The sequence below is a fragment of the Fundulus heteroclitus genome, chromosome 19 (genome assembly GCF_011125445.2).
Source record: "Fundulus heteroclitus isolate FHET01 chromosome 19, MU-UCD_Fhet_4.1, whole genome shotgun sequence".
In the NCBI taxonomy this organism is placed as follows: Eukaryota; Metazoa; Chordata; class Actinopteri; order Cyprinodontiformes; family Fundulidae; genus Fundulus; species Fundulus heteroclitus.
This window is the reverse complement of record NC_046379.1, coordinates 18614775-18630469: the sequence shown is the minus strand read 5'-3', so window position 1 is coordinate 18630469 and position 15695 is coordinate 18614775. Positions and strand designations below refer to the sequence as shown.

General features: G+C 40.1%; 1 protein-coding gene across 3 annotated transcripts in view; it reads left to right on the top strand.

Annotated features, from left to right (window-relative positions):
• stxbp6 (syntaxin binding protein 6 (amisyn)) overlaps positions 1-10565 on the top strand; it is an 85915-nt gene extending 75350 nt beyond the window's left edge. For 2 of the 3 annotated variants that reach the window (XM_012861561.3, XM_036150596.1), the window contains 2 exons: positions 5899-6059; positions 7722-10565. In XM_012861561.3, coding sequence (XP_012717015.1) covers positions 5899-6059; positions 7722-7745 — 185 coding nt within the window. In that variant the 3' untranslated portion in view covers positions 7746-10565. The remainder of the gene's footprint in view (positions 1-5898; positions 6060-7721) is intronic. The other variant, XM_012861562.3, reaches the window with a different exon arrangement.
• The last annotated feature ends 5130 nt before the right edge of the window (positions 10566-15695 follow it).

Genomic DNA, 15695 nt, shown 5'->3' with positions numbered 1-15695 from the left:
AAAATCTCACTACTGATCTTTAAATGTCATTATTTAGGCCCCGTTTACACTGAATATTGGCATTTTGTGCACCCCTGCTATTACCTTGGTTCTTAATACAGAGGAGAAATCACCTCCATTGTTTTTTTTAATTTTCTGTTTATTAGCACATGACAATTTCTGGATAGTGAATCTGTACAGAACACAACAAACGTCTGCTACTGTGATTTGTGTTCCTATATTTTTGTCATTATAGCTTTGGGTTGAGGCCAGCATGGCCACTACTCTTTCAGATGCCTTGCTGAGACAATCCACATTCTGGCCTCCAAAATATCATGGTGCAGTTAAAAATGAGACAACATATTTTGTAAAATTTAAGTGTACCTTTAATACCATAAATTAATGAAAACTATGTGAATCCCTTGAATTAACTGAGAAAAAACTTTTTTGTACCATAAAAGTAGGGTTTGGGTCCAAATTCAATTTAGAAAAACTTTATACATCTCAATGGGAAAATTAAAGATATATATTCTTTTGAACTGCCAGAATAGGCTTACCATATATAAGCAAGAAAGGATCAATTACTGATGTTCTTTAGATAACGAAGTGCAGCCTAATCAAGAGTAATCAGATAATGCAGCAAATTATAGTTGGAACCTGTTGTAAGGCTGATAAGTACATGCTTGTTTTTGCATAAACAAAATGATTGAAAGACGCACTCCCCTTAAGACGCCCCCACACATTACACCCTAGACCATTATCCAGCGCAGAGATAAGATCAGCCTCACTTCCAGAAGGAAAATATTAAAGCATATTAAACTACATTGCGCATAATTCCATGAATCTTTTGTATTGCAGTGTTTGTTTTTGGAGTTAACTATTTCATCTCATAAATCCCCCAAGAAATGTGCCTCAGCTGTTGGGATGATATTCCCAGTGATAACCATCAGATCGTTTTCTGAGTATCACAGGAGTTCAGCCTCTAGTCGACTTCTTGGAATCCATGGCAGAATTGGAAAGAGGAGGAGGTCCAACATCCTGGCTTTGTTTCTCTTTGTTCAGAGCTTCTTGTTTCTGGGAAAGTTTCTCGCTAGACAAAAAGATAAAAAATAAATAAATCTATTTGCTGAGTCTCTATTGTCAAGTAAATGCTAGATTTTGATTAGACATCTGTCTGGTCATTGTTGAAAGAGATGGGTTATGGATGGAGGAACAATGGTTTACAAAACCTATACAAAAACTTCTTCAGAATGCTTTTATTGTCATCACACATCACACAGTTAGATAATGGGAAAATCAAACGCTATAAGAACTAAACAAACATATTGCACAGAAAATACCTACATACATTTAAACAGAGTTAAGGGTCCTGACATCCCACAGATAAAACCCGTTCTTCATTCTATTGCTCCTACATTTGAGTGACATGAACCACTTCCTCGAGGGGAGCAGGCTGAACAGTCTGTGTCCAGGTTGGAATGCGTCCGTAACTATTATTCATGTTCTGCTCAGGCAGCGGGAGCTGGCCACCTCTTCCAGTGAGGGCGGAGGGCTGCTGCCCATCTCTTCTGCAGTCGTTGTTACCCTTTGCAGAGCCCTCCTGTCTGCAGCGGAGCAGACGGTGAACCACAGCTCATCAGCACTGGTTCTGTGGTGGCCCGGTGGAAGGACACCAGCAGTCTCTCCTCCAGATGGTTCCTCCTGAGCACTCTCTGGAAGTGGAGTCTCTGCTGGGCCTTTTTCACTAGTCATGATGTGTTGTCTCTCCAATGTGAGCTCCTCCAATATTTACATCCCCAGGAACTTGAAGCAGGTTACCCTCTTCTCTTGAGCTCCATTGATCAACAGTGTAGCATGTTCTCCCCCTCTGCTTTCTGAAATCCATGACCATCTCTCTGATCCCTGGTCTGCCAGCTCCTGTCATTCCTCTCTGTAGTCCGACTCGTCTCCACCCCCGTGACCAGCCGGGGGGCACAGTGGTGCCGTCTGCGGACTTGACAATAGTGTTCGAGGGGTGGGAGGTATAGACTAGAGCATACAGGAAGGGGCTGCGTGCTGAGCTTCAGAGTGGAGGAGCATAGCTGCCCCACCTTCACTCTCAGTTGGTCAGGAAGGCTCCGATCCAGGAGCAGATTGGGGAGGCAATGTCCAGATCTCCCAGCTACTTTGCCAGCGTGTCAGGGATGATGGTGCAGAATGCTGAGCTGTAATCCACAAACAACAACCTAACATAATTTCCCAGTAGCTCTATGTGTGCAGCATTATGGAAAATGGTTGCAAAGGCGTCCTCCGTGGAGCAGTTTCCTCTGTAGATATTGTTGGTGAGTTATCTTTATAGTTCGTCAGATACTGGATCCCCCGCCACACCGGCCGTGAGTCGTTATCCTCCAGGTGTGACTCCACATTCCTCCATCTAATTCTCTCCTGCACGTTTGGTTCCCTGTTGTGAGGTTATTGCTGCACTCTCCAGCACTACAGCTGTTGCTATTTTATGCCAATATATTGATGGCTAAGCATCTTTCACCATAAGGTGAAATGTCAACATTCGGTTTGAATCACAGGAACTGCAAAACATGACATACATTGCTCCTGTGCATCTATTTTGAGTTGCGATGCTCCATCTCCCTCCCTTCCCTCAGAATCCGTTCAGCAGCCTCCCCACCCAGCATTTCTTTAATTACATTCTGCAGTACAGTCCTTAGAGGAGCCTGTCCCACAGCCTGCCACGGATTTCTGTGAATAGAGCAGCGAAGGCTCAAGAGAAAAGGAAATGGTAGGCAGACAAATAAATGGAGATGTTCTTTTGAGTGTGAGGAGAGGAGTGCGGGGGTTGTACAGCGGATAAAGGGAGCACGACTCATTGGGCTTCCCTGGAAGAGGAGGAGGAAGGGGATTAAGAAAAATCTGTCAAAAGGTGAAAAGGTCTCCAACTTTCTATGAATGACCTAAAACCTCCTAGAGAAAGTTGAACACTGGATGTTATTTTGTGCCTGTGTTTCCACTTGTTGTTTAGTTCAGTGCGTGATTATGGATGTCTATACCTCCGCCCAGCTATGGGTCTGCAGTAATGTACATGCCTGTGCGTAAATGATTTTGTTTTATCAAGCTGACTAATTTTGAAAGCGCGCCAGCTGGCCTCGCCGTCTGTTTTTGGGCTGTCATATAATCCAGTGCAGTGGAGCTGTCCCAATTATCTGTCACTCAGCCTACCTGTCAAGGGACACACACTTACTATAGTTACATGTGGGAAATAATAGCTTGTCAGTATCCAAGTGCCCTCAGTTTCCCCATAGTCATTATATGCATTTCCCCTAGTGAGTCACCAAATGTATGTGTAGGTGACAACCTAAAAACACCTCAGATGTTTTTTTTTTCTTTTTAACTAGCGTGGTGCCCTTAGGTTCGGTTCTAACAGAACTCCCATTGTGTGGCTGATGAATGGCTTGTCAAAACACCCGCAGGGCTGCTGAAGTTATCTATATTCTCTGTCTTTATATCTATCAGTGGGTTTCCCAGGAGGCCGACGATCCTTTATAATGCTTTAGTTTAGGAGAGAGGGTAACAAAGGCTTGGTTTAATACGTTCTAAATTAAATGAAGGAAGTGGCAAACTCCTTCCTATCGCCTGCTTAGAAGTTGTGGAAAAACCAGGGGGTAGTGTTAGTTTGGTTGTACAGTCCATATTTTTTTATTGATCTAGTGGCTTGACTGTGTCTCCTAAAACATGCTGCAGCAGATGCTGTGGTATAATGGGGTGGAGGGAGGCTTTTAAGATCTGTCCGCTCCCATTTTAACCAAATTAGGAGCTGTGTCGTGGACATGGGTGTCTCTCTGGTCTCGGATTGTGAAAACAGGAGCTGAGCCAGAAACTTTAACTCTCAATTTACTTGTTCTGACCCTCACCTGATCACAAGATATGGATCCCAGATACAAGTGAGTAAAATGATTCAATTCAGTTAATGAAAGGTTCCCCAAAATGTAATTAAATGTTGTCATGACTTGGACTAGCTAGGTTTCTTCGAAGAATCATTGGAGATGGTGACGGCTGTGGGCAAGAATGATGACCTGGCTCTGTGCCAGATGATCTGTGAGGCCTCTGACTGTAGACACATTGTTGCTGTATTGCTGTGTCATGAAGAGGATGATCAAGCCTGCCCATTACGTTCTCCCTTATTATTATGTTCTCTGTCCTCAGAGTAGAGCCAGCCTTTTTTTAACTGCTTGTACAGTATTTTTAATTCACTGACTTCTACCACATGAAATGAAGGCAGCAGATATTCAAATCTACAAACTGACTTGTAAAAAACAAAAGGAATGCAACATTTCGCCGTGATTTCTGAAGAAACTAAGCTTCCTCGGAAAGTACAGTCTGCTCTTTCCCTTGTATGCAGCTCACTCTTGCATGAACCACAAAGTATGTACACTCCACCACCTCGTTTTTTTTCCATTGATGGAAATAGTGTTTGAGATTTTGAGTTTGAAAGTGTTTTCCTGTTTCCCCTGAAATCTCCAACTGCCCCGTTTGTTCTGCTCTGTGGTGTACAGAGTGAAAAGGCATGGGGATTGTACCCTTCCCTGTGGTCCTCCTTTGTTGCTGACCACCAGGTCAGACACGCAAACTGTGGTCTGTTTGTCTGGTAGTCAGTGATCCAGGGTAATTACGGAGAACTCCTCCTGTGTCTTTTAGGGTTTCTGACGTAACAGAACAGACTGAACTGTGCTTCTTAGTCTCATCTGTAGTAGGGCTGCGCAATAATATTTTCCAAAATCTGATTAATCGAATTATCTCCCTCCTTTTCGTTTCACAAAAAAATTTAAGAAATTATTTCAAAAACTTTTATTTTAAGCATTTCATGTGGGAGTTGACCTGAATTCAAAGTGCAACTAAATACAAGCTGTTTACGTGCTCGTAAAACAAGATGGCGGCCCTGCCATTGTAAACAATGAAAATATAACAAAATGTTTGCTGCTAGTGGTTTTACACAATGAGCTAAGAACAGACTTCACTTTTGTAACTTCAAACTAACTTAAAAAAATATATGTAAATGAGTAAAATAAAGTGTCTCGTACTATGGTAAAAAAAAGTTTCCTCTTTACAATATATGACAATATATTTTTCTAAACATATGTTGAGCATTGAATGCTGGTCTTAGCCCAGTGAGTGCATTGGCAAAATAAAATTCAGATTTTCCAAAAATTAAATCTTAACTTGTAAATTCGAATTAGTCGATCAAATCGATTTGCCGTCCAGCCCTAATCTGTAGGGCCGCTGGACTCAACCTTAGAGATGACTAGGGTCTCCATGATCTGGCAGTAGCGACTTGAAGTGCCTCACTCAGAAGGAGTTTATTAATGTGGTTGGGGCATTTGATAACGATCCTTGCTGGATACCTCCCTCTTCCACATTTTCTGAGCATACCTATTTCAAAAAAAAAGAGAGACCCCAGCAAACCCAGAAGTTGTTGGAGAGAATTTATTTCCCATCTGACCAGGGAACATTTTGGGGCCTGGAGTATTGCTGCGGGGTAAGGTGTGTCTGGGTCTCGCTCCTGGACCTGTTAACCCCATCACCCAATCATGGATGGGTGGATGGCTGTTGTCTACACGTAGAGAAAGTGTTAATTCAGTCGTCTGATCTTACTTTGAAGAAGATCAGCTCTGAAGAAAACTCATTAGCCACCTGCCCACATTGCACCTGCCGGAGACCGTTTTGTTTTCTGACTTTGTACGCCATCATTAACACTATTGGTCAGGGGCACTGATGGCGCCACATGAAACAGCAAAGACTTTGTCAGAAAACCGTGTCTCTCTACCAAAATAACCAAAGTTCTTTTCCTCTATTCTCCCCTTTGTTTTCCCCTCACTTCTTGTCTCTTTTTTTTCTCTCCCCGTTTCATGGCTTTGCTCCCACCCTTATCAGCAGGTAACAGTATACTACACTCAGCTGCAGACAGTGTGACAAGTGCTGTACAGAAGGCCAGCCAGGCCCTGAATGAGCGCGGTGAGCGATTAGGTCGGACTGAGGAGAGGACAGCAGAGATGATGAACAGTGCTGAACAGTTTGCTGTGACTGCGCACAAGGTGAGGCGTACGCAAGCAAGATGCATATTAATGCAGAAGCTCTGGATCAGGTTGAAGACAGTTCCAGTTCCTTATTGCCTAGTTGGATATTGTGAAAAAACAAACATTTGTTTAAAAAAAAGTTTCACATTGAAGGATATTTGAAAGTGATGCTTCCCTGTGATTGCCACCATTAACAGTAATGATCCCTGTATTTGTAATATGATTGTTTTTTCTTCTTCCCTCATTTACTCTTAACCATTTACAGTTGTTTCCTAACCTCTCACGTCCCATAAAAATCAACAGCATGCTGCTTTCTAAACTGAAAAAAAAAATAGTTGATTACTAAAAACAAAACAAAAACCTTTCATCTAAACTATAATACCAGGATAAATTACTCAACTAAGGTCTGCAGATTACCTGTAAAAGTGCAAGTCCAAGCAGGATGTCAATTACCTTCATAATAAAGTCATCCACTACAGACAGTTTTAACGTATGCACCATAAAAGTGATGGTTTCATGATTGAAAGTAAATTGAAAAAGCTTGCTTGACCCTCTTGCTGCTCACAGATGAGATTCCCTGCAGTGATGAGATACAAAAAGTGTGACAAGCAGAGAGAAGCGGCTACTGCTTTGTTTCTTTTCCAGAGAAAATTACTACATAAACCCCACAGTGAATGACTCATTTGCTGCTGTTTCTCATCCCACTTGATCCAATTTGCCACTAAGCTTATATCCTTTGCGCTCTTTTTACTAATACCCATGCTGTTTTTACTGGAAGCATTGTGAACACTTTGACTTTCCTTAATTTTCAACACATTTATATGTGCTGGTACAGATTCAGTTTGCTTGCACTAATTCTGTAAAGTGCATTAATTTGATTGACGGATGGGAGATTCATGCACATTTAAGCAAGAGAACCAGTCTAGATGTTTCCTGCCATGGATGGTACGAAAATATACCACATTAGGCATTGATATACATTAAATACATGCACAGCAACATATATTCTACAAATGATGTAAGCTCTGACATTGTACTTCATTAGTAAGAAACCATAGTATTTTAATGTCACTGAGGAAATGCTGCAAAAAACAAAAAACAAACAAAAACCACAACAAGAAAACTGCAGTACTGGAAGCAGGTCACCTTGACTTTTTTTCCCTCCTGGTCCGTTTCTGCAATCTCATTTCTGCAGCTCACCTCGTGGCTGCAGACAATTTTACCTGCACTGCTCACTTTTAATCAAAACTGCTAATTTCTCTGTGATGCTCTGCTGCCCCCACTGGATCAATCAGCAGAATTCAGTTATTTTCATTTCACGGCACAAAGCTCTGTACTCCATCTGTTGTCGCTGCATGTGTGTGGTTTTTTTTTCCCCCTACATCTTTTCACCCTGTGACTTTGCATTTGATTGGTGACCCAAATCACCTCCCTAATAAGCCCATTAGAACTGCTGTTAATAAGACAGATTAAGTTCCAGGCCGGCTGGTTTACCTCGCAGCTTTCATTTTTATGAAATGCCTTAAATGATGCAATCTGCTCTCTCTTCCTATGCCTCATTGTGTGTTTTATTGAGTAGTGTGGTATTTTACTGGTAGGATTTGATGCACTGGCATCCTTTTCTTGTATTTTCTAACCGTAATATTCTTTTATCCCCACTCCACCCCAACTTCTCTGCAGCTTGCCATGAAGCACAAATGTTAGGACCACTGCCAAAACCAGCCGTGCTGGAGGTGTGAGCACAGACCAGTCGGTGCACATGAGAGGGATTCCAGCGTTGACTGTTTTTTACATTTCTTTTTTAATATGATTAATATTTGTTAGCAATGTTAACATTTTACTGTTTTGGGTTATTACTAGCAGATAAATTCCTAAAACTGGTGATGCGTCACATACAGTGACTTGCTAAAGTATCCCTGTCCTTATAAAAAAAAAAAAATCTTCTTTTGTCACAGTGAAATCACAAAGATTAATCTAATTTATGGGGAATTTATGATGAATGAACACAGAGTACTTAATAACTGTGAAGTAGGAGCTGGGTTTCTATATTTTTACGAATGAAAAGCCGAGCATTCGTTTTCAGCTCCACCTGAGTTGATACTTTGTAGACTCACCTTTCACACGAATAAAGTTGCCAAATGTTTTGGGGTCTGGGAATAGCAGGTTTGTAAATCTAGACAACTTAATGCTTGCGCTTTCTTCTGCAAAAATCATATGGAAAGCCTCTCTGAATGGCATTTTTCAACTTTAAACACAGATTTTTAATTCAGTTCATATCTAGGTTGTAATTGGATTTTAGTCTGGACTTTGACTGGACCATTCTAAAATAAACCCATTTGGGTTTAGTCTTGTTGCCCTCATGAAAGCTGAACCTCCACCTCGGTCTCAGCTGTTGCAGCTGATCAGCTTTTCCTCCATGGTTGCCTTGTATTTTGCTCCGTCCGTCTTCCCCCCTGTTTGCCTTTATCTGCAAATGAAAAGCGTCCCCATACCACGATGATGCCACCAGATTTAATGATGGAGATGGTATGTTCATGCTGATTTGCAGTATTGGTTCTCTGCCAAACACTCTTTGGCACTCTTCCTCCCCATGTTTGATCCCCTTACAGCTTTCTATGTGTCAGTCTCCCATAAAGGCCAGATTTATGGAGTAGGCAACTAAAACTTGTCCTGTCAGCAGATTCCGATTGAACAATGGTTCAAGAGATGTTCAGTGCTTGGAATCATCTATAATAACAACTTAAACCCACGTTACAACTGTATACCTGTCTTGTCTATTGTGCTTGTTAGTCTTCATGTTGCTGTATGTTCATTAATGTCCCATTTTATGAGGGCTTGACAGCGCAGCTAAGATTTAATAACACATTAAGTAATTAGGTGCTAATTAGGTACAGCAGTTGATTACACTGAAATGTATTTAGGGGAGTGATAGGAAAGTGGGGTGAAAACAAACGCTCACAGCTTTAAGATTTCTGATCAAGCATTTTTGGAAAATGTTACCCCTTTCTATCCACTTCGCATTTATACACTACTCTGTGTTGGCCATAACACAACAAATTGATTTTTTTGTACTTGTGATGTGACAGTGTGCAAGGGGCACGAACTCTTGCAAGGTGCTGAAGATGGGAGAGGAGATGACTTTAAGGAGAAAATTTTATGCTTCCATTTGCCAAAAAAAGTTACTAAAATTCAGTCAATTGTAATAACCCCAGAGCACACATTGTTTTTGAGATAATGTGAGGCTAAAGTTGGCCAGCAATGTCTCCCAGTCAAATAATACCTTATTCCTGATTGTTAGGAATTATTTATGTGTAATTCTGGGTTTTAAAGGCTGATTTATAAGTCAATAACTTCTTAAGTGTTTCCCTTTTGAAATAAGTGATTCTGTTAGCTTTGAATACAAATATGTTGCACATATATTTCTAAAGCCTGTATCTTCTTTGCAAAATTCTGGAACCAAAACAGGGCGGTGCAGTTTCTTCAAGGAGCTGAGAGTCTGTCCCTGAATATCAATTTCTAGCGTAAATCGTCCTTCTCTGCTTGACTCTTGAGTCTTTCCTTTTGTCCTTAACTTTAAAGAGTACAGTATCGGTTCATATGTTTCCTTTTCTAGAATGCCAAAAAGGTGAAGGTAGATGATAAACACACTTTGTCTCCTTATGGACATATTTCTCTTTGGGAGCAACAAAACAGCAGACTTTTTCTTTTTTATTAAGTATTAACGTTGGTGTTTTTTCAGAATATTGATTACATGTTGTATTAATTTATGTTACAAAGGGGCGATACATTAAACCAGCCTCTGGTCTGTAAGAAAAGCAACCTCTTGTACTAATATCTTGATGCCTGTTTGGGATAATTTGTCCCTTTATGGGATAAATACAATTAATCTAGGCTGTAGTTACAATTTCAGCATCCAATGGCCAGTTTCTTTGCTTTTGTTTTATTTAATTTGGAAATCACCAAGAGGTGAGGGCTGATCAGGGATGAATTCCTTCGGCAGCGGCCACGTGTGATATTTTTGTTCTCTTTTGTTATTTGTACATTCCCACACTGACCTCTGAGTTCATCGTCAGGGTGTATCTGGTTCTTTTTTATATTTTGCATTTTCAAAGTAATTATGTTACAAAGCACTGATGTAATAATCCTGCAGAGCACGGTTGAGTTCATATTGAAGTGTTCCACTTGCCTCACTTGGATGTTTAGCTTTTTGATAAAATGCAGATTAATTTCTATTGTTCTGGGTCCTTTTTTCTGGCTGGTTGAAGGTTTGTGTTTCTGCTTCAAAAAAAAGGAAAAAATAATGTCTACCGGTGTGCTTTTTGGTACTATGGTATATCAACTCACAAAATTGTTCTCTTTTCAAACAATGTGCCAACAGCTTTGTGTTTCATAGTTTATTATGACGCTTTCTCCATTTGATGTGCTCAGTTTCACTTTAAGCTGTAACACTTGTTTTTTTCTCTCTGATTTCCACGCTATATGGTTGCAACATGTGAAATAAAGTCCACAATTACAGTAAAACAATTTTTCATTGGCATTTCTTCTGCAGCGTGTGATCTGTGTTTTGCTCATTGAAAGTTTATAACTTAAAAAATTATAACATGCACATTTTTTGTTTCTTTCTGTGCATTGACAATATAATCTTACTTTTTACTGCAGCAAAATTATTTGCAGAACAGCTCAACATCAAGCAGTGCACAATGTCCATTAATTCTGCACCCTTGGCTTTTGAGGAATGACTGCTGCCCTCATGTGGTGGAGTTTGAAGACTACTAGATTCTACCATCATCTTTAAAACAGAAATGTTGCACTTATGTGACAAAACAAAAGGTGTTTTCTTAGGTTTTATTGGGAGAAAAATGCAAAGTTACCTTCTCAGCTTGTAGACATCATTAAATTGCCACAGGTCGTGTTTACACAATTTATATATTGTAGGTGAATATTCCAGTTTTGTAATCCAGACTTTTAAAAATAGATGGGAGAGAAAACTCTACAAAGGATGCCACATGTTCTCCAGCTTCATCATCTTTATTGTTATGTGATCGGACAGGATACCTGTGATTGTGCAGGAGTCATTTTCCTCAAAGTTACCTTTAATAAATAATGGATCCTTACCTAAAGTCTGTTGGAGCTGTTTTTGAAGACTTTAATTAAAATCTAGTTTTTGTTTTGTGTTCATCTACAGGGATTTTTGAAATGGCTGAAGCCCTTGACGAAAAAATAAACAAACAATGGTATGGCTACTGACAAAAGTAATTTTTTCCTGAGAATCAGCCATTGCTGATTCTAAGATTTGAAGGGAGAGAAACAACAGAATGTTTTTGGATTACAAACTAATAGAACTGGTCTGGGGTCTGTTACAAAGGCAGGATTAGGGATTTAGTCGGGATTTCTTAGCTAATCTGATTTACCCTACTCTTTCAATCGGTTTTACAAAAGCAATCATATCAGTAAATCAGTTTGATGTATTCTGGGACGTTGATCTGGTCAGGAGCAGACCTAAGGCCAGATTTAGCTAAAGCTGAAAATTGCATCCTTACTCAGGAGTTGGCTGTTGTCTCAAATGACTGTTTACATTAATTAATTCAGTTTTATTTTAATTTTATGTGCAGTTTACTGTTCATTATCTACCATGAAAGTACTACTGTAAAACCAGGTACACAATTTAATAATTTTGGGATTTGACAGTGATATATATATATATATATATATATATATATATATATATATATATATATATATATATATATATGGAAGTAGAATTTTGCATTTTTGTAAAAGAAGCTAATGCATTAAGCCTTCTGGTGTGCTTATGTTAACACGTACAGTTTTAAATTGCATGAACCTACATTTAGAACCCTACAGAGTTGTTTACAGTACCTGTTTTTAGATAACAATGAATAAATAAGCAGTATTGCCCAGGAAGATTTCTGATATTAAAGACCTCAAAGATAAAACTTCAGATTTTTAGAAGAAATGATTTAGGATATTTTCAGATCCAACACCACACTGAACTGAGCCATGCCTCTGGCTCACCATGGATGCCCAGAGTTAGTCTTCTATGCAACTGGACCTGCTGAATAATGGCAACATTTACTGATTTGAAATTTTCAAGGGTACAACAAAATAAAATATAATTTCTCGTCACCTTGAACAAATACTGGTTTGTTAGCCATGCAGTTATTGTTATAGCATTGTCGCTGCTGTGGTGCATGCAATAACAAATCACTCTAAATCAGGGATAGTGAAGCAAAACACTAACATTTGGGGAAACTTTTATCCATCCATTGTCTTCCGCTTCTCTACGGTGCAGCATTGACTGCATTCTGCTCTATGTGCCATTGTAGTAATGCTGTGAGTAACACCGACAACAACGGCGTGCCTCCTATATCTACAGACGGAGACGTTTTAGCACCAGTGTCTGTAAACACTGTGTCCTATCGTACAGCGGATATATCAGTGGCATTATATCCATGGTCTCTGGAAGAAACTGTTTATGTTGTCTTCAATGGCTTCACAGCATTTAATGATTGTCTTTAATGATAACAGACCCGACATTATCTGTCTCTCTTTATAATATTTACAAAATAAAACTGTGAGACATACACAGTACTATTACAGCACATTTTTTAAATATTAAGTTACCATGGTTTAGTTTTTAAAAAATGTCTTGTTTTATGAACTATTTTAATATTAATTTTTAAATTCCTACATTATTTTTACACAGCATGATTTAGTATTTACAAAATTAAAACAATGAGTGGGAAATTCCTCAGGTTGTGGAGACTTTCTCCACCTTACCGGGTCTGTTGAAAACCGACGGGGTACAGTGGAGTCGAGCTGGGTGGGGCGAGAAGAGCCGTGCAGGGGAGACCACAGCAATTCAAAAGAGGAAATAGGCAGCATAGCCCTCAGGTTCATGGGTATATTCAAGTCAATTTTATTTTATTTATATAGCGCCAATTCATGAAACATGTCATCTCGAGGCACTTTACAAAGTCAAATCAATCATATTATACAGATTGGTCAAAAATTTATAAAGGAACCAGTTGATTGCATCAAAGTCCCGACAAGCAGCATTCACTCCTGGAGAAGTGTAGAGCCACAGGGAGAGTCGTCTGCATTGTCCTTGGCTTTGCAGCAATCCCTCATACTGAGCAAGCATGAAGCGACAGTGGAAAGAAAAACTCCCCATTAACGGGAAGGAAAACCTCCAGCAGAACCAGGCTCAGTATGAACGGTCATCTGCCTCGACCAACTGAGGGTTACAGAAGACAGAGCAGAGACACAACAAGAAAGCACAGAAGCACACATTGATCCAGTAATCTGTTATACATTAGATGGTAATAACAGGTGATCTGTCTTCTCTGGATGATGTCACAGATAACAGAACGTCAGACCAGGTGTACCTACTATGAAGAAAAAAGAGAGAGAGAACAAAAAGTTAAAAGCTGAAATGACAATAGTCATTTTAATGCAATGCAATGCAAAACTGGAGAAAAGTAGAAATCAGTAGAGTGAGAAAAATAGGCCCTGATGTCCTCCAGTAGCCTAAGCCTATAGCAACATAACTACAAAGATAGCTCAGGGTAACCTTAGCCATTCTAACTTTAAGGTTTATCAAAAAGGAAAGTTTTAAGCTTAGTCTTAAGAGTAGACAGGGTGTCTGCCTCACGACCAAAACTGGGAGTTGGTTCCACAGGAGAAGAGCCTGATAGCTAAAGGATCTGCCTCCCATTCTACTTTTAGAGACTCTAGGAACCACCAGCAGACCTGCAGTCTGAGAGCGAAGTGCTCTGTTAGGAACATACGGGGTAATCATAGCTCTGATATATGATAGGGCTTGATTATTAAGGGCTTTATATGTTAGAAAAAATAATTTTAAATTCTATTCTTGATTTAACAGGAAGCCAATGAAGGGAAGCTAAAATTGGAGAATTATGATCCCTCTTGTTGATTTTCATCAGAACTCTTGCTGCAGAATTTTGGATCAGCTGAAGATTTTGAACTTCATTTTGTGGCCTTCCTGATAGTAAAGAATTACAATAGTCCAGCCTCGAAGTAACAAATGCATGGACTACTTTTTCAGCGTCACCCCTGGACAGAATGTTTCTAATTTTGGCGATATTCCTGAGGTGAAAAAAGGAAACTCTGGAAACCTGTATACCCTCCACCAAATGTAAGGCGGCGATTTAATGGAGAAAATGGCTTTACAAAGCTGTTCAATATTAACTATGTTTACAGCTCATAAGACACTAAACTAAATCTCTTACTCAAAATGTCTTGTTATATCCAGTTTGTGTCAAGAAAATATTTATACATTAACAGACCACTAACAGACCCCAAACACTAGGCCGTGGACCGGTCCGTGGGTCGCCAGAGAGTAAAAGAGTTGCTTCCATGTAATTTGCTGATTCGGTGTTTGAGTTAACAAGCACTTGGACCGTTGGACGTTGTAACTTGGCCTGCTGTCTTCGACATGGGCCTCAAAATTTTGTTTTCTTGATCAAAAAACATAAAACGGGGTAAACTAGAATGACACTATTGTCAGTGTCCAGGGCTGGGTGCTCAGGTGTGTGCTGGCTCACTCCAGGCGTCTGCTTCATGGGGCCTCGACCCCTGGCTCTGTCAGGGACCTGCTGGGCAGCAGTGTGCCCTTGGGTCTCTTTGCCCATGGCTGGATCTTCTCCTGCATAGCTGGCTGTCGGTGGAGCACGCGGGGCCGTTACTGCAGTTCTCCAGGAGCTTTTTGCTGGGGGGGTTCCTGGAGCTCTGCTCTTCTCTGGGAGGGGGAATGCAGCTATCCTTTTGTTGGTCCTCCTCGTGCTCCCGCACTCCGGGACCACTTTCAGACGTCTGGGGAGCTGGTCTCCCCGGTGTCTGCCCCGGCACCTTATCTGTGGCCCCTCACAACCGCTACTGAGCATTTTTCTCATGGAGAAACCTTACATATACAAACAAACTCTCACAAACTCCCACAGGTGCTTGGATCCTGGTGTTTACAGAACTGTGTCTCAGTGTGATTTGAAACAAAAATAAATGTTTCTTATTTTAGGCGCAAAATTTACTTGACCATCTTTATTTATGACAGAACAATGTCTTGTTGAGTATAACACAGAAGTTACTATTTAGGCAATCTCTTTCAATATATACTTATTTGTTTTTGTTCTTATGAAGTTTGAATTCTCATTCAGGTCCATTACTGTGTTGTTCATGTAAAATAGGTTAACAAGATCATTTTTTCTACGCCGGCATCAGTAGTTCTGCGATCAACCTTGTAGATTTATAAAACAGCTGTCATGTTTTAGCAGGTTTAGTTAAACCCGGCATCTAGCTGCTTCTCTCTTTTGCTCTGATGAGGTTTGATTGAGCCCAGCTTTATCTGCCCTTATGCTGCAATTGGTCACTCTTACTTTGTTTGACAGGCCCCTGGAGAAAGATTATGGTACCCTTAACTCATGGTGATGTTGCACGATATTTTGAGGCAATCAAGCAATGTCAGTAGCACTTCAGCTGAAGTGTAACTGTTTTCACCTTTTAGTTAGGCTGACTAAGAAATTCTGTTAGTTTATCAATTGCCATTACGCCATCCAAAAATGTCAGTTTTTCCCGAAGGAGGGAAACTTTTTTTTTTATTGAGTATTCAGACTGCAT